Source organism: Mesoplodon mirus, assembly GCF_964341445.2.
Source record: "Mesoplodon mirus genome assembly, chromosome: 11".
Classification (NCBI taxonomy): domain Eukaryota; kingdom Metazoa; phylum Chordata; class Mammalia; order Artiodactyla; family Ziphiidae; genus Mesoplodon; species Mesoplodon mirus.
The window spans coordinates 101103893-101122427 of NC_138987.1; the positions used below are offsets into that span (position 1 = coordinate 101103893).

General features: G+C 56.2%; 1 protein-coding gene across 1 annotated transcript in view; it reads left to right on the plus strand.

The window, feature by feature from the left end:
- WNT5B (Wnt family member 5B) overlaps positions 1-18054 on the plus strand; it is an 84415-nt gene extending 66361 nt beyond the window's left edge. The window contains exons 2-5 of the mRNA XM_082636571.1: positions 5789-5942; positions 6999-7246; positions 11693-11985; positions 16700-18054. Of these exons, the coding sequence (XP_082492697.1) occupies positions 5857-5942; positions 6999-7246; positions 11693-11985; positions 16700-17158 (1086 nt within the window). The 5' untranslated portion in view covers positions 5789-5856 and the 3' untranslated portion in view covers positions 17159-18054. The remainder of the gene's footprint in view (positions 1-5788; positions 5943-6998; positions 7247-11692; positions 11986-16699) is intronic.
- Positions 18055-18535: the final 481 nt, after the last annotated feature.

The following is an 18535-nucleotide window of genomic DNA, read 5'->3' on the forward strand; positions in this document are numbered from 1 at the left end:
CCACAGCGCCTTGGGGAAGCAGCACCCTATACATTTCCAGACGCTGGATGGTGCTCGAGTCTCCAAGGAGAAGGTAGAGACACGGCTGGCGTCTCTGAAATCTCCATCTGCAGCCGACAGTGGTTCCCAAATAAGAGGACAAGGAGCTGCTTAGCGTGTGGAGGCCTTTGAGAGCAAAGGAAGGCTTTTCTTTCCTTTCAGTTGGGTTCTGTCCTAATGACGGGGAGGAGATGGTGAACAAGATCGTTTCCAGAGCAAAGACACAAAACCACGAATAAACAGATTAGCACGCCAGCTCCTTGCACGTTACGTTCAGTGCTGCTGCAGGCACTCACAGGAAGCTGGGGATGAGGAGGCCGGAGGGGCCTTCTTTGGAGCGGGTGGTCAGTTGAAGATGTGACCTCAAGGACAGAGGAGGCTTCCCTGCACAGAGAGAGGAGAAGCTGGTCCTGAGGTCAGCCGAGTGCAAAGGGAGAAACCGTGGGGACGGGCGGAGGCAGGCCTCAGACAGCTGGGGGTTCCTCCAGCAGGGTGGAAACCAGGAGAGGGTGGGAGGCCTGGCCGGGGGGGCTCTTAAAAGGCCTCGCGTACGTGTTGAGGAGCTCCGACTTCATCCTTTAGGAGATGGGGAACCTTTCTTTAAAAAGCAGAAAAGTCTTTGGTCAATTTTGAGTTTTAAAAAGAGCTCCTTTGGGACTTCCCTGGTGGTCCAGTGGTTAAGACTCCACGCTTCCACTGCAGGGGGCACGGGTTTGATCCCTGGTCGGGGAACTAAGATCCCACACACCGTGTGGGGCAGCCAAAAAAAAATGAATTAATTAAAAATAAATAAATAAAATAGAAAGAGCTCCTTGGCAGCCGTATTCGTTGAAAGGCAATGAAGTTTTCCACCATCAGTGTAGGGTCTTCTCCTCCCGAAGACACAGTCCCTTGGTCAGCATCCCTGTTACAAGTTATCTGAAACTTCTTTCCACTTTCTCCCCAAGCCTTGCATTTCTTCGCGTAAGCACGCTGCTCCTTGCCTCCGCGCCCCTTACACCTCACAGGGTCTGTCTCCCGACCCTCTTCTCTCAGCCTGGTTGGGATCACCCATCTCAACATAAACAAACACCAGCTCTTTAAAACCATCATTCTATTTCTTATACATCAACTATCCTTCAAATAAAAGTGAAAAGAGTATCCTATTATTCTATTTTAATTTCTCCAGCTTTAAACAGCCTGACCTGTTCTCAAGCCATGTATCATTCTGTTTGGGGGGAAAGTCTGCTTTTTTTCTCCCACAAGGCTGCGTGTGTGAGTGTGTGTTTATACTAGTCACTTTGTAATCGGCCTGTTTTCTATAAACATTGCTTTTGGGGCTACTTCCTACAAATCAGGATGTTGCCCTCGGACAGCCTTCCTCTTGGTAAGAGGGCAGTGGTGAAAAGCAGGGAAGCAGGGCAGAGAAGGCCTTTGCTCCAGGGATGGATGGTCCGTGATGTGTTTAACCTGTGTTTGGGAAAGAGGGGAAAGGTCTCGATTCCAAGCCAGGGTCTCCCATTCAATCGCTGTAGGACCGAGTTCCTGGGCCCCTCCACGCCTTAGTTCCCTGTGGTTTCCCTGCTCAAAGTGAGGATAAAAATAGCCTGTACCATAGAATTTTAGTGACGGTTAAATGAGGAACATGGGTGTAAAACATTTGGCTCAGTGCATGTAGAAGGTGTTTAATAAATGCTCACTAGTATTGGGTATTGTCACGGGTCATCAATCAGGAGCTGTTGATTGACAGGTGTACGTACAGCAGGCAGGAGGGGGCACCCAGGAGAAGGAGGGGGGCACATCCTACCTTCAGCAAACACTGGGCCAGTGTAGGAACACACGGAGTTCTAAGGCAGCGTGTGCAGGCTGGACACCATCCTCCAGGGACTGAGGAAACGCCAGGTCAGTGGAAAGAGCCTCCTGGCATTGGATGCATCAAAGGCAGCTTTACGGAGGAAGTGAACCTGGGTGGTGGACTTGAGAGCCGTTTGTGGTTTGACTGCTGGAGAGGCAGAGGATTGGGATGAGGTCTTGGGTGGGGAAGCAGGGCTTGTTCTCAGAGCAGGAGACTGGAATAGGGACCGCGTGGCGGGAGCTTCAGGCAAAGAGTTGGGGAGGAGAAGGAGGCCAGGTTGGGAAGTTTCAGGGCCTCAAGAGCTGGGAACCACCGTGAATTTTCAACCGGGGGAAACATTATGATGCACAGTCATGCTGCAGGAAAGCTGGTGCTGGAGCCCCGTGGGCTAGACAGCAGAGGGCACTTCCTGGAAAGCGGGGAAGGGGGATGAAGGCACCTGCATTTCGGGAGGTGTCGTCGGGTGTCCTGCGGTCCCTGAGGAGCCTTTCTCTGCACAGGTGGAAATGGAGTGGCCAGGTTGGCGGGGGGATAGCGGGGAGGGGAGGGAAGGCACAGGCCTGCAGCTCTGGTAAACGCCCCACCCCCACCCCCAGCAGAACTCCTGGGACCAAGGGCAGCACTTGGACAGCAGCCGGGAGTTCACACAGGGACCGAGCTTGTCTACCTGCTGTGCCAGGACTGTTAACAAAATTGCAAATGAACTTTGAATTACAAGGCAGCAGCTCCTTGCTGGGTCGCAGAGTAAGAAGTAGCCAGTGGCGACCTAGAAAAGGGTCCCTGCAGGCTGTTCTTTCTGGGTAGGTTTCGGGGGGCGGGGCCCATCTGGAGCCAGGGGCAGGTGTGGGAGGTGACATCACTTCCTAGGGGACACCTAAGCTGTTTGAGTCCTCGGGCTCTGGGGGAGGCCAATCCTGAGCAGCCAGGGGTGGTTTTGTGAACAGCCAGTGACCTTGGTGGGCGCTTGTCCCGCGGGTGGGGTTTTCTGTGGCGTCACTGCTCTGGTGTGTGGACAGCAAGGAGACGCCCCTTCAAGGGCGGAGCTGCTGCGTCGGCCCCAGCCCCCAAGCCCCTCTCCGGGTCTCCCAGCTGCTTGGGGTGGACACGGCCTCTTAGGGAAAGAAAACTTGTGGCTGGAAAAGTCCCAATTCAAATATGCACCCCTTTGGCTGTGACAGTAAAGTGGTCTCAGTAAGGACCCTGGACGTGCGCAGAGGGGCCCGAGTATAGCAGGGCTACACCCCACCTGGCCACTCAGTGGTTTGGGGGATGCTCCCCCCAAGGACCCTAAACAGGGTAAACCATCACCCTCATTCTGGATCCTTGTCCCTCCTTGATTTTTCCTCAAGGTTCACTGGACCTGACATATTACGTACTTATTTGTTCATGGCTGTATCTCTGGCACATAACCAGGCCCCCAAGACACATTTGGCGAACGACTATTTTGAATGAATGAAATAACGCGGCAGGAGGGCAGAGCAGGTGTCTGACCAGCTCGTTCTGGCCCTCAGGAGGGGTCCTGACTGAGAATGTGGCATCCTCCCCTGGCCCTGAAGAGAGAGACCCTGGACGCACCCCCCTGCTTAATCCTGCCCTGTCCGCTCGCTCGTTCGGCCAAACCGTGGGCCTCACAGCCTCCTTCCTCCCTGGCCGGGGTGGGGGGCAAGACGTTTCCATTCTGCCCATGACAATGAGGCCAGTCGCTGGGGGGTCACGTCCGTCCATGGGAGAGAGCGGGTCCTGAGGGCTGCTGTGTGTGTGTTTTGGGGACACGTGTTCAATTTCAGGTGCCGGACATCTGGAAAGCAGAGAAAGAAGCCACCACACGTGCTAGGGTCTTTTGTTTTCCTCTTCTAAGTTTTTAAAACATGTATATATATATATATATATATATATAGAGAGAGAGAGAGAGAGAGAGAGAGAGAGAGAGAGAGAGTGTGTGTGTGTGTGTGTGTGTGTGTGTGTGTGTGTGGTACACAGGCCTCTCACTGTTGTGGCCTCTCCCATTGCGGAGCACAGGCTCCGGACGCACAGGCTCAGCAGCCATGGCTCACGGGCCCAGCCGCTCCGTGGCATGTGGGGTCTTCCCGGACCGGGGCACGAACCCACGTCCCCTGCATCGGCAGGCGGACTCTCAACGACTGCGCCACCAGGGAAGCCCTAAAACATATATTTTAAATGAGCCGGGAGTTTGCTGGAAAGCACAGGGTGGTAGGAACAGCTGCCCGAGTGATTCCCGCCTTGGATGATGTTTACGAGGGCGGGATTAGCGGCTCGTGGAAGTTTGGCCTTAGCGCCTGTGCTGGAGCTGGGCGGTCAGAGCCGCTCTGACTCCTGTCCTCGGAAACGGGCCCAGCGTGGCCTCCGGTGAACCTGGGACTTGCAGGAGAGGTTTCACGGGAGCCTGATGAGAGGGTGGCACAGAAATGAGAGAGAGGGACCAGGGGATGAGAGGTGGCACCAGTTGGGAGAGAGGACTCAGCTCCCCAGTGGTGGGGATGGGCCGGCGCGGAGCGGGTGTGGGGAGGGAGAGGACCACGGGGAGTGGCCCCGGCCCACCAGTCCCCAAGAAGGGCTGCTAGTGGGGTGGAGGGTGTTTGCACAAGGAAACTCTTTGAAGCTTCTCTCCTGTCCTCCCACTCTGGCCCTGGTCCCCTCCCCTCCATAAAGCCATTAGCTTCTGGTGCCAGCCCTATCTCTGCTCCATCTCTGGGCCCTGTCGGTGCATTCACAGACCTCCTGCCCTGGGGGACGGGGAGGATTTATGGGGGGGAGGGCCTCTTCAGAGGAGGCGAGGTCTGTTAGGAAAGCAGGGTGTGTTGCCGGCGGCCGCCAGGCCGGATCATTTCCGAGCTGGCTCTGCATGACAAAGGGGCTTTGATCTGACCCCCACCGGCCCGACACACCTGCCCGCGGGTGCCCCCGCCCCAACGGAGACCTCCCGAAGAAAAGCCCGGAGGGGGTGGGGACAGCTGTGCCCCAGCTCCCCCGGGCCCTGCTCGGCCACCTTCCTCTCCTGGTGGCCCCAGGACAGAGATATCTCCCAGGCTGATGACCCAGGGCCCCTCCCGGAGAGCCAGAAGGCCCTGTGCTGCTCGGTGAGATGGGGGTGGTCTCGGAGTGTGGGGGCGGGGGTTTCGTTGAGGTGGGGTGCTGAGGGGCCCTGGGGGTGTGGTCACGCCCTGGATGGGGGCTCAGGGAGGAGAGGAGGTGGGATTGCCAGAGGCTTGCTCCAGGGTCCGTCTGTCTCCAGGGGCTCTGGGAAAGCTGTTTTCCGGGAACAGGCAGTCTGATGCGAGGGTGGCAAACCCATCCCTCCTGGAGGGCACAGAGGAGGCATGGACCGCCGAGGGGACACCGCTGGCACAGCCTGGGGGCAGCTTTTACATTTCCCAGAGGAGGTGGCTCGAGAAAGTGAAAAGTCCCTCCCTTCTCCCACTGTCTGCCCTGGTGGACTCGGGCTGGGATTTGGAAAACGCGTTTAGCGGGAGAAGGGTGCAGATTGAGAGCGAAGGCTCCTGTTTGGCTGTAGGTAATCAACTCGCCAGGTGTTTTTAGCTCCACGCAACAGATACATCCCTGGGAGGAGCCGATGGGATGGTCCTGTCTCTTTGGACGTTCTGGAAGGAGGGCAGGTGTGCATAGCAGCAGCCAAAGCATCTCTCTAAATGCCGCCCGGAGCGGCTCTGCTCTGGAAATGCCTTGCTTTCCTCCCTTTCCTGGTCTCTCAGTCCCCTGTTTCCTTAAGCAGCGTGTCCCAAGCAGGGCTCCCCAGGCTGGAGCGACCCCCATGGTGAGAAGGGGAGGGTGGGACGGGAGGCTGGGGAGAGATGGACCTTCCCTGGGAAGCAGGCCCTCCTGGTCCCCCTGGTCTGCGTCGCACACTGACTGCTCCCTTTGGCTTCTTCTCTCCAGGGAGCCCGTCTCGGAAGCCGTCGGTCCCCGGGGTCTTCCCCGGGCCCTGCGGGGGGCGCGGGCGGACCATGCCCAGCCCGCCTGCCCTGCTCGCTGCTGCTGCTGCGCTGTTCGCCTGCTGGGCCCCGCTTCGGGCCGCGGCCAGCTCCTGGTGGTGAGTGCGGGCTGAAGCCCTCCCAGCCTGGCCCCCTGGGCCACAGGAGAGGGGAGAAGGGGCCGTTCCCTTTTCAGCAACCCCAGGAGAACGGGCACAGCTCTTTCTCTCTCGAGCCCCCAGAGTTATGTAAAGGTTCCCTGAGGAGAGAGGATTAGTTCCTTTGGCTTCTTCTCTGATCCTGTCCGCAGTCTGCTTTCCCTGGACCTCCTCCGTCTCCATGGGTTGTTGGAAACAGCTCTTTGGTTGCCCTCGGATCAATACGAATATTGATTTTTTTTTTTTTTCCTGCTGGTGAGGGCAAGGAGAGTAGGATTCCCGGTTTCTAAGTCTGAAGACCAGATGAGGCCTTTGCAGGAGCGTGTGTGGCTTCCTTTTGCGTCGTTAAGATGACTGTCGCTGCCAGGTGGACAGGGGAATGGCAACCATGCCCCCCGCCCCCTGTTTGGCATGGTCTGTGCTCTGGTCTCATTTTTGCTCAGATGGCACAACCACAGCCTTCCCCTCTGACTTAGCACCTTAGTATATCTGCTAGATGAGCGGGAGTGCCGTACGGGGCAGGGGCAGGGGCCGTGTGGCAGAGAAGGAAGTGCAAACTTTTCGAGTATATGGCCATGTACGTAAATTGGTTTTGATTTTAAAGGCCTAAGGGCAGTTCTCTTGAAAGGAATGGACTGCTTTCCGCACACATCCTGCACTTGGGCCACAGTGGCCTGGCCGCTCCTTCTGCAGAGAAGCGGCCTCACGCACAGCGCGCCCACCCTGCAGGCCACTCCGGTCATCCCCCCTGAAGGCTTCTCCCAGCTCGGAGCACTCCTCCCTGTCTGGTCACTGTGGATCCCGACGCCCAAGGTGGTCTCGGGCACTCGACATCTCACGCGTCTCCTGCGTTCGTGCCTCAGTTTCCCTTTGAAGGCAGGAACTCGGTTTTGGGTGACTTTCCTTCCCAAGCCCCCGGCTCAGGGCCTGCCCGCAGAAAACCCCCCTGGGAGGGTGTCAGGTACGAGGTCTGCCGCTGCCCCTGGGCCACGCTCACTCCTGGCCCTCTTGCTGCAGGTCTTTGGCTATGAACCCGGTGCAGAGGCCTGAGGTGTTCATCATCGGGGCGCAGCCCGTGTGCAGCCAGCTCCCCGGGCTCTCCGCCGGCCAGCGGAAGCTGTGCCAGCTGTACCAGGAACACATGGCCTACATAGGCGAGGGGGCCAGGACGGGCATCAGGGAGTGCCAGCACCAGTTCCGGCAGCGGCGGTGGAACTGCAGCACCGTGGACGATGCCTCCGTCTTCGGGAGAGTCATGCAGATAGGTGAGCGGGGCGTGGGGCTGGAGCAGCTGTGCTTCCCGGCCTGGGAGCCAGGGCTCCACGGGGACCGGCGTGCAAGGGGGTGGTCTCGGGTGGCGTGCTGGCGCCCAGTGCCGGGGTCAGCTGGCCCTCTGCTTCCCGCCCTGCCCCGAGCAGGCAGCCTAGAGGCGCTCCCTCTGGGCAGGGGGCAGGGGTCTAAGCTGAGAGAGAGCGGATCGGGAAGCCCGCCCACCACGACTGACCCCTGTCTCAGCTCCAGGGCCTCCTCGAGAGCTGTGGGCAGAGAGCTGAAAATTGCAGCCCTGAGTGTCTGGAGAGTTTTGCCTCTTCCACTTGGACACTGAGAGAGAGAGAAACTTTGGGCCAAATTGGCGATGGCTGTCATTAACCCGACCCAGATCCAGTCCCGGCTTTTTCATTTGAAAGGGGATGTGTGTGAAAATGAGGGCTGGGAGGGGCAGACCGAAGGAGGAAGATGAGAGGGCCACCCCTGCCTGGATTCCTGTCCTGGCCCCTCTCCCACTCCTGGCCGAGGATTCTTTGGCTACCCTATTGCTTAGATGGAGGTGTGATCTGGGGTCTAATTGTTTTAGGTCCTTTTGAAATGCAATCCTCCCCTCCCTGGCAAGAAATTGAGAAATCCGGCCCTATTCTACTGGTTCTTATCCCCAGGGCCATAAAAGGAAGGTGTTAGAGCACCACGTCCCGGCTCACATTCTCCCCAAACAGCTTCCCCGCCAAAGGCAACATTCTGCAGTTCCCTGAGGCTGCGGTTTCCAGCAGGCTGGGACCAGGGGAGTTAGGGATTCTGCGCCTCTTTTGCGAAGGCCCCGCCCTCTCCTGACCCCTTTCCCCTCCCTCCCTGCCCCACATTGAGAAGTGAGGTCCAGGGAAGTTACACTTTGAACCTTGCTTCTCTCTTGTTCCTTCAGCATCAACTCAAGGTCCTTGAAAGGAATGCTCATGAGTTCCTGTAACAGTCCTGCTGGGCAACTTTCCCAAGACAATAGGCCTGGGGGTCAAATGGGATTCATTCATAGTTGATCACTTCTTCTCAAATACGCCTAGTGCCTGTGCCTTCTCCCTGGTAAGGGTCCTGGTTAGCCACTCTCCTCCCTGCCTGCTGGGTTTCAGGTGAAGAAACTACGATGGCCCAGGTGTAGAGAGAGGCATCCCCTAATCACTGTCAGGGAACTAATATTTCTTTGGGACCTAGTGAATGCCTGATGTCGGCCAGATCCTTTTCATGTAATTTTGTTGCCTGAAGGCCCCAAAGTGCGGCTTTGCTTTAGGGAAGAAGGTGTGTCGGGAACAGAAACTCCATGGGGTGCAGGTCTGCGTGGTGGAGTGACCAGTGAAAGCAGACGCTACCAGTCTCTGCCCTACTCTGCTACAAATAGGACCCCTCTGTTTGCCTTATTCTCACCGTCTCCTTTTGCAGCTTCCCTGCAGGCTTATGCTGCCTGGGAAGCTGTCCTCCCGCCTCCCGCCTCCCGCCGGGCCCAGGCATTCTGGCGAGTCCTCTCCCTGGGTCTGGCACGGGTGGCTTCTGAGACTCCTTCCTTTGAGCCACTGCAAGCATCCACCACCAGAGGGCAGCAGAGCGGCCTGGAGGGCACCAGGCCCCTCGCCTGGAGGCCAGGGAGGCTCCTACGGGTAGCTGGGCAGCTGTGGAACAGAGGATGTGATATTGTCCTGCTGTCCCTGTGTCCTGGGAAGATGCACGACCTCCCAGGAGCTCCCTGGCTGCTGGTTTATCAGCCTTTATCCTCTCTGTATTGTTTCACATATAGAGACGCCCCCAGTTCTCTGCTGCTGAGAGCAGCACGAGGTCTGTCCTTAGGCTTCCCTGAGGCCCACGTGCTGCCCCAGGAAGGCAGAGCTGCCTGCACTCAGGGCCGAGTGATGCCCCCAACCAAAGGAGACAGAGTGACCACGGGGGCTCCTGAGGGGATTCACCGGGACAGACCGGGATCCAACTACATGGTGGGCTGGACCCTCAGAGCCCTGACGTCTGCAGGATTACACGCTCAGCTGCAGGAACGTTCTTTTAAAAGGCAGTTCTGAGAGGGGTGACTCAGCTCTGCAAAGCGTGTTTGCTAAAGAAAAGAACGGTGGTGGAAGAAATCAGACATATGTAGCTTGGAAAATAAAAGGCATATCCGTTGTTTTCAAATCCTGAAGGGCTGTCAAATGGAAGAGGGATTAGCTCCAGAAGAGGGAAGTTATAGGGAGGCATCTTTCAGCTTACTCTGAGAAAGAACATTCTGGTGATTAGAGTCATTTTAAAAAGATGGAGTGGGTGGCCTTGGGAACCCAACCCGATTCTCCAAGGCATGTTGTAAAAGCGATGCTCACAGCGGATGGAGTGTAGATCTGGGCCCGGCTTCAGACTCTCCTCCCTGTCCCTGGATGCCAGGTTGGGGGTTGAGGAACTGTTTTAGGGAGACTTCTCAGGCATGACTCCTTCAAAGGGGTGCTCAGGCCCTCCTCCCTAAGACCCCTTGGCCATTGTACCGTCCTGGGGGCTCGCATAGTCTAACTCCCTAGACCCATAGATCCTGTCTCTGGCTGTGGTTCACACTGGCTCAAACATCAGTCCCGAGGGCTGAATCATGAGTGTGGCTTCCCACGTCACCTGGTTTTTCCTGGTGCTTCTCCTGACCCCTGGTTACTGGAGAAAAACTGACTTGCCCTGTCTGTTCTGGTTGCAAACTTCCCTGTGCTGTGCCTAGACCATCCAGAAGTAGGGCCAGGTGCAGTGGCTGCAGACTGCCTTCCTCACCACCTGCCAAGACAGGATCGTGGGATGGCTACCCCTGACCTTGGAGGCTCAGAAGAGAGGGCGCGTGGGGAGCAGAAGGTCCTGCCTGGTTTAATCGCTGAGATCAGGACTGAGTCTCACTCAGTTCCCTGCTAAGAATGCCTCCCCTCCCTCCATACCTGAGTCGATACGAGTAGTATTTATCACTTCTCATAACAGCTTTACTGAATGTAATTCACATGGGGTACAATTCAGCATTTTGAAGTGTACAGTTCAGTGTATATGCACCAGATTGTGCAACCATCACCACCCTCTAATCTCAGGACATTTTCACAGACCTATAGAGACACTGCACACCCACAAGTGGTCACTCCCCATCTCTTCTCCCTCTTCCCCAAACCCTAGACGGCACTAATCTTTCTGTCTCTATGAGTTTTCATATTGTGGACATTTCATATAAACGGGATCATACAATACATGGCCTTTTGTGTCTGTTCAATACAGATACAAAATGCCAAGTGGCTCACTTACCATAACAACTCAAGGTTCAACCATGTTGTAGCCTGTCCGCAGCACTTCATTACTTTTTATGGCTGAATAATATTCCATCACGTGGATAATGCCACCCTTTGTTCACCCATTCATTCACTGATGGACAATATGAGTTGCTTCCACTTTTTGGGTATTATGAATAATGCTGCGACGAACATTCACTTACTAGCTTTGCTGTGGACATATGTTTTCATTTATCTTGGATATACTTACTCTTAGGAGTGGAATTCCTGGGTCATATGGTAGTTCTACATTTAACCTTTTGAGGAGCTGCCAGACTGCTTTCCAAAGCAGCTGTGCCTTAAAACGTCCCCACCAGCAACACATGAGGGTTCCGGTTTTTCCGTATCCTCATCAACTTGTCATTAGTTGCCTTTTTGATTATAGCCATCCTCGTGGGTGTGAAGTGATGTCTTGTGATTTTGATTTGCATGTCCCTGGTGGCTGAGTATTATTTTTTTATCAACGTTTTTATTGAAGTAGGACATCCATCATATGGGTTCTTAAGTGGTTCACTATAGCAAGAAAGTACACAGTTTGGATTTTTTACAGGAAATGATCTGGATATTTAGAAAGACCGTGCTGAGTGTCCGTGGAGGTGGTCCCCCAGTACGGTCGGGTTGGGAGGCAGTGTGGACCTCGGGGGACAGAGGGAAACGGCTCAGACGATTCTGGATGTTGTCATCCTAGTTCATTTCTACTCCTGGTCTCGGCCGCTGTCCAGCTAGATAACGCAGGCGTAAAAAGACAGACGTGTGACTCGTGGAGGGTGAGCAACAGACCTGTGAGGGAGACGTGTTTGCCAGGATAGAGCTGCACCGTGGGTCCCATGACTTGTGCCCAGTCTCGTTCCGGCCGTGCCACCTGGTCCACCAGTGCCTCCATGCCTCCCCTCCCGTCCACTCAGGCCGGCCTCCTAGGAAGGCACAGCCGGGGTGACCTCTCCGTAAGGGATGAGGTGCAGGTCGGGGCTGAAGGGGCTCACGGGCAGACGAGTCCAGGAACTTCGGTTCCTAGTCCAGGGCGCTTTCTAACCCCGGGGGGCCTCGGCAGGGAGAGGTGCCCCCTCCCGGGGTGCGGGCTGGCGGGGCGGCAGGGGGCAGGGGCCTCACCCGTCTCCTGTCCACCCGCAGGGAGCCGGGAGACGGCCTTCACCTACGCCGTGAGCGCGGCCGGGGTGGTCAACGCCATCAGCCGTGCCTGCCGCGAGGGGGAGCTGTCCACGTGCGGCTGCAGCCGGGCCGCGCGGCCCAAGGACCTGCCCCGGGACTGGCTGTGGGGCGGCTGCGGCGACAACGTGGACTACGGCTACCGCTTCGCCAAGGAGTTCGTGGACGCCCGCGAGCGCGAGAAGAACTTCGCCAAGGGCTCGGAGGAGCAGGGCCGCGTGCTTATGAACCTGCAGAACAACGAGGCCGGCCGGAGGGTAAGCGACCCCGCCCCACGCGCACCTGGACGGGGGGGGGGGCGCCCACAAGCACACCTGGACAGGGGGCCCCACCCACACTCACACCTGGACAGGGGGGCCTGCCACACACACACCTGGATGGAGGGCCCCGCCCCCACACACACCCAGATGAAGAACCCCACCCCCGCAGACAGACCATCGGCTGTTCCTAGGCTCTGCTGTGCGATGGCAGCTGGTGCAGGAAGGGGTTGAGTCGGACCACAGAGATTCTTACGATGCTGACCTAGATTCCCACACTGTGGAACTCATCCTTGATTTCCAAAGGCTCCATTTCCCACGAGACACACGCGGCTGTCACTCTTTTAGCCTTACCTACTTCTCCACAGGACATCCGTGCCTGTAGGACTCAGGTGCAGCCTCATCATCAGAATCCCAGACACCTCTTGTCTTGACTGCCCCTCCTGTGGCATTTGAACAGCTAGGATGATTGGAAGTTTAGGCCATCAGACCTCGTCTAGGGTGTGTGGTTTGTTAGAGGCTCAGGTAAAGCACAGCCGACTTTTCAGGGCTGCCATCATGCATATCCCGAGACCCAGTCCAAAAGCACACTTCAGTACTGATGGCAAACACACTTGGGTGCTTTAACCTAAGCGGAAGTGTGGAAGGCAACCATCCTCTGAAGGCCCAGTCTCATCAATCTCATGTAAGAGGCGAGGGTCTTCTGAGCCTCAATTTCAGTGGAGACTAAAATGTAGATTTGGGGAGAGCTGAGTTTATCGTTTGTGCAGAGCACACCTGGGCCAGGGCTCTGGGCTTCCTGCACAGGTGCGGGGAGCTCGGGCCTCATCTGCCGGCACCTGCTCGGGAGGCCCCCATGTCTGAGCTCACGGCCTGCTCCTCTCTCCTGAGCAGGGTCTGCCCCGACGGGGTCTGCCTCTGCCACCGACTGGAGACCTCGCTCAGTCAGAAGCTCTGTCTTCCACTCTTCAGGCGTCCACTGTGGATGTGCGTCCAGATCTCCCTGGACAGAGGTCTGAGGCCCGAGTGCTGGGTGGCAGGAGGCCCTCCTGGCGAAGGGCCGGGGCCACAGACCTCTCAGGAAACTACACAGACCTCTCTCTGGGAGAGCTGTCCACACTCAGGTCTGTGTCAAGCCCGGGCTCGGGGCCCAGCAAGGTACTTAGTGAGGCCAAAGATGAGCTAACGACAAAATAGGAGCAGCAGTTTCTGGAGGAGAAGTAAATTCAGAAATTTAATGTCCGTTCATTGGTGATTCAGGATATGGATATAATTCTAAAAAGTGTTAATATAGTAATTTCTTTAAAAATTAACTCGTGGGCTTCCCTGGTGGCGCAGTGGTTGAGAGTCCGCCTGCCGATGCAGGGGACACGGGTTCGTGCCCCGGTCCGGGAAGATCCCACATGCCGTGGAGTGGCTGGGCCCGTGAGCCATGGCCACTGAGCCTGTGCGTCCGGAGCCTGTGCTCTGCAACAGGAGAGGCCACAACAGTGAGAGGCCCACATACCACAAAAAAAAAAAAAAAAAATTACCTCGTTTCATAGGAGCACATATCGAACAAAGGGGGTTGGAACTGCCTTTCCTATGACTTAGCATCCTGTGGTGCTGGTAGAACGTGGTACCCGTGCGTAAACCTGGCACCATCACTAGCGTGACATCAACTCACAATTAGAATTGGTCGTTGCCCAGCATCTTCCTTGCAGAGCCCACGTCCAGAGGCTAGTTTTGTTTAGCCAGGTACGGGTGGTCAGCTGTGGCGTGTCAGGAGTTCGGGCCGTCGCTCTGATCCGTGGCCATTGTGCTATAAGTCCGGGTGGAGAGACCAGAACTCTTCTGCTCTGAGGGCATCTGTGGAGCTGCCTCAGTCTCCCACGACTTCCTCTCTGTTTGCCAGTCTTTGGGAGTCTGACCGTGAGAGACTGATTTAAAAAAAAAAGGTCAGGGCCTTCGCTTTATCTCCTAAATACCCAAATTCTACCCATTTTTCGAGATCCCGGTTCAAACACCACGGACTCCCACAATCTTTCCCATCCCCCGTGGCTGGCAGTCTCTGCGTCTGAAGCGCCGTGGAGCCTTGCGGACTTGGCTGAGGTGTTAGACTTTGCTTCCTCCAGCTCCTGAGGAGAGGGGTGCCCTGGGACCTCTGCACGTGACAGTGCAGGGAAAATTCCCCGTGGCCTCCTAGCAAGAGGGTCAAATTCAGGAAGGCTTTCCTGTCTCTGCTCGGAGCTGTGCCTGGGGCCCCGGGGCAGATGCGGAGGTGCCCAGGAGCTCATCCTCATCCGGCCCCACTTCTGCTGGCTCCTCATTTCTTCACCCTTAATTGTTTGTTTGCTTTTTCCAGCCCTTATCTCGGCTGCGCCTTCCATCAGCCTGTCCTACCCCCTCCCCGGCTTCCTCTGTCTTCCTGCGGTCTCCTCACCTCTGCACAGCCCTTTATCTCTCCCCGGCCTCCATCTGCTCCAGGTGGGGAGTCTCTGTCCCTCTCTATGTCTTATCCTCTTATCCCCCCTCCAAGGAGCAGGGCTTGCCATCAATCACCTCCCACCTCCTGACACCTACACAGAACCTTCCTCAGGAAGGACTAAGCGGTGGCCGGCATTGAAAATGCCCCAGACCGGTATTTTACAACCAGATCTTTTTAAAGGGTGGGATATCTAGGATCTGACATCTTGACCACAGAGTAAATCTCGGGCATACTTTGCAAGAAATTTCTCTTGGCCTCTGAGAGCCTCTAGTGACCCTGTTTTACAATACTGAAGCCAGGGGCGGTGGGTTGATACTGCCTTGTCACTCAAGGGCCTCTGAGCATTTTCCAGATGAAAGCTGCCTCGTCCTTGTGGCATTCCTGCCAGTGACCAAGCTCCGTCACACCGTTAGATGCGGGAGAGGGGCAAAGGGCTCTGCCAGGGGGTGAGATGTAGACTTAAGAAAAATTTTAAAACATTCTCTAGCTTTTTCAGTTCGCAGCAAGGGCCAAAATCACCAACCTCCTTCTCTTGCAAGAGGAGCATCTGTATATTAGCAACAGTAAAATATTTAAAACACAAACATTACCGTCTCTACGGTGTCTTTCTTCCTAGAAGAAGGTGGAATGGACGTCTAAATAGTGAGGGTCAGCGACGCTCTCCCTTCCGGATTTGTTTTACTAAAATTCCTGTCCCTCCCAAATCTCCCCGTGGAGATGCTTATCCACCCCTCACCCCCAGTCACTCAGCGTCGGGTACACAGTTTTAGGCCCTTAATGTTTCCTCCTTCTTCTAACAGCGCCAGCTGCCTGACATCCCTCTCTAAACCAAGGACCATTTCCAAGGAATGTCAGGCTCCAGCTCAGACCCGGGGGATTTGCGCCAGAGGACGATTGCGGGCCCCGTCTTTGAAGTCCCTGTCGGAATGGGGTGTCAGTTCCTTTCTGCCTTCGGCCTGGAGCTGCCAGCCAAGTGCTGGTGCCTTTAACCTTGGGGAGGGGCCTGCCTGACTTCTCCACCCTAATCCGTTTTTAAGCCCCAAGTTTGGTGAGCAATCCTTCCTGGGTGGCCCTTGCACAGCTTATTGAGCCTCATGTAGAGCGACAGTTTCTCCACCCTAAAATAGTGGGAATAGTTCTGTACCAGAAAAAAATCAGGAAGAGTTTGGACAGGAGTGATATGAGCAGATGCAGCTGAAGCTCTCTCTTGCACCTGCAGCGGTCCCGGCCACAGTGCTGAATAAAGACACAATCTGGGGACTCTTGAAAAGAAAGCCGAGAGCAACCCTTGACAAATGAGTCCGGCCTGCGTCGGTGACAATAGCTGTGGCAGAAGAAAATGTTGGGCGGCGGACCTGCATCTTTCTCCTGCCATCTGCACTTCTGGGCCAGCTGCCAGGGCTAGCTGACACAATGCATCCGTATGCTTTCGCTGAAAGGCACTTTGTAAGCAGCTTTCTGGTCTGCTCTTGCTTTTCCATTTGGATTTGGAGTAGCCCACGTTCAGGTCCCCTCCCATGTTTGTGGTTCAGTGACTTCTGGGTGGATTTGTTTTCCAAGACATCCGCCCGAAGATGGACCCACGGGTCTGCTCTCCCATCGCAGAGGGCCTGCCCCTCCCCTGCATCCCAGCCACTCCCAGGGGGTGTCTTGTCACAAATGTGCTGTGGCTTATGGTGAGGCTCTGATGACTCTGTAGAGCTAGTGACCAACTGTTAACACAGAAAAAGGGACCGTCTAATTCTTAGGGGACTTGACAGGATTGTGGATAGCTTTCGGCTAGCCAGGGCCGTGCCAGCGGTCTCTGTTATAGGCTCCCGGTACGGCTGGTTCTTTTTTCTGGACTGGGCTCCATATCATGTAAAAGCTAGACTCATGTTGTTGGTTTTTATTTGTTTGAGACTTTGATCAAGATAGAAATAGCGTTTTTTTTTTCTTCCTGCTGGTAACGATGACACATTTCTTGTGACAAATTTCAGGTGATAATAAATGGGTAACAAAAAGGGCAAGCGTGCCATCCTGGTAGTGACTCAGACGTGGCCGTCACCTCCCCAGAAGTCTTCTATGTGCTGTTCCTTTTATCCACTTTCAACCTGGAAAGACCTTTGGACTGGGTTGGGAAACCGGCCCTCCGCACACACGCACCCCGCCGGCCCTCTCCTGCACTCGCCCTAGCCAGCCTCCGGGCATCTTCCGTCAGGGATGTTGCTTCTCATCCCCTTCTCTCTCCTCCCCCTCTCCCCGCAGGCTGTGTATAAGGCGGCAGACGTGGCCTGCAAATGCCACGGCGTCTCGGGGTCCTGTAGCCTCAAAACCTGCTGGCTGCAGCTGGCGGAGTTCCGCAAGGTGGGGGACCAGCTGAAGGAGAAGTACGACAGCGCGGCTGCCATGCGCATCACCCGCCGGGGCAAGCTGGAGCTGGTCAACAGCCGCTTCAAGCAGCCCACCCCCGAGGACCTGGTCTACGTGGACCCCAGCCCGGACTACTGCCTGCGCGACCAGAGCACGGGCTCGCTGGGCACGCAGGGCCGCCTGTGCAACAAGACGTCCGAGGGCCTGGACGGCTGCGCGCTCATGTGCTGCGGCCGCGGCTACGACCAGTTCAAGACGGTGCAGACCGAGCGCTGCCACTGCAGGTTCCACTGGTGCTGCTTCGTCCAATGCAAGAAGTGCACGCAGGTCGTGGACCGCTTCGTCTGCAAGTAGCCAGGGCCGCTCCCCTCCGCGCTGCCGCACAGAGTCTATAGGGTATAAATCTATATAAATCTATCGTATATTGCTATAAAGAAGAGGATGGATGGTACGTGATTGAAGGAAGAGAACGGAAAGGAAAAGCCTATTTAAGAGACGCTGGAAATCTGGGAGGACTGGATTTTGCTGGTTCTCTGCTCCCAGTGGGTGGGAAAGGGGCTCTGTCCCCGCCTCTGCTGGGGAGTCTCAAGAGGTAGGGGCTTGGGAATGTTCCCCGTCTACCCACCGCGGCCTTGAGGACAGAGGTGGTGCTTGGAGGGGGAACTTGATGATGTCTGGAGTCTTTGCTGGGCGGGTGACTGCCCTGCGACCCTGGCCTCTGGGCCAGGCGGCCCCGTGGAGTGGCGGGAACCCAGCCTCACGCCTGGCATCTTCCGGGTCTCGTCCAGAACACCGACTGGTTCCATGAGAGGCCCAGTGCCTCCTTGCACTTTCGTCCGTGTGCGTACTTGCAGAATCCACAGTTACAGGAAAGAGGACAGGCCCCACGCCGTCTCTGGGGACCACAGGGGGACAGCTCCTCCCCAGACTCCGGGGCCTGCCTTTCCAGCGAGAATTACTTTTCCTCCGCGATTCACTGGCTCTTGCACCAGGAGGGAGGGGTCGTTTGACCTGATGTGTCAGGAAAGACATGGACTCTCTGTGCCCGAGCTGCAGAAAGCCAGGTGGTGACTGGCGAGGGCGGATGGCACCGTGCCCCCGCGCAGGGAGCGGACGCTCTGATGATTCTGCCGGCCCACCCCGTTGCGGGAAGCTGGGGCAGGTGCGGCCGTGCTCGGCCGGCCTGTTGCGGGCTCTTCACCTGTGCCCCAGATGTAGTTGCCCTCTGACATTAAACACCCTCCACTGAAGTTTCTCTTTCCTTACTTGGACACACGGTTATGTTTCATGGGTCCTTTTATTTTCGACCTCATCCTTGGAACCCTGCTACACGGTGCACGCACAGAAGAGGGCAAGAGAATGGAGACGTTTCAGAGCCCTAGTCTGGTGTTTCAGGGACAGGGGGACATTGTGAGAATTCATAAGGTGACGCGTGCATGCACGCCTTCTCCCCAAGGGCAACACAGTGTTAAACGATGGCCGTTAATATCACTGCTCTGAACAGAATTCAGAGACTTAGGGTTAAACTTCACATTTACCTCCTCTTCCCTTCTTCCGCATTTTACCTCCCATCAGTCTTCCTGGGTCCTTGGTGACCACAGGCGTTGGGGATGCCCTCTGCTGGCTTCTCCGTGTTGCCATGTCCGGTTTGGGGGCCAGAACTTCAGTTTTGGAGTATCTGGGACAGGAGGGAATAAGGCAGAGCTCAGGCACCCTAGAAAAGGTGGGAGT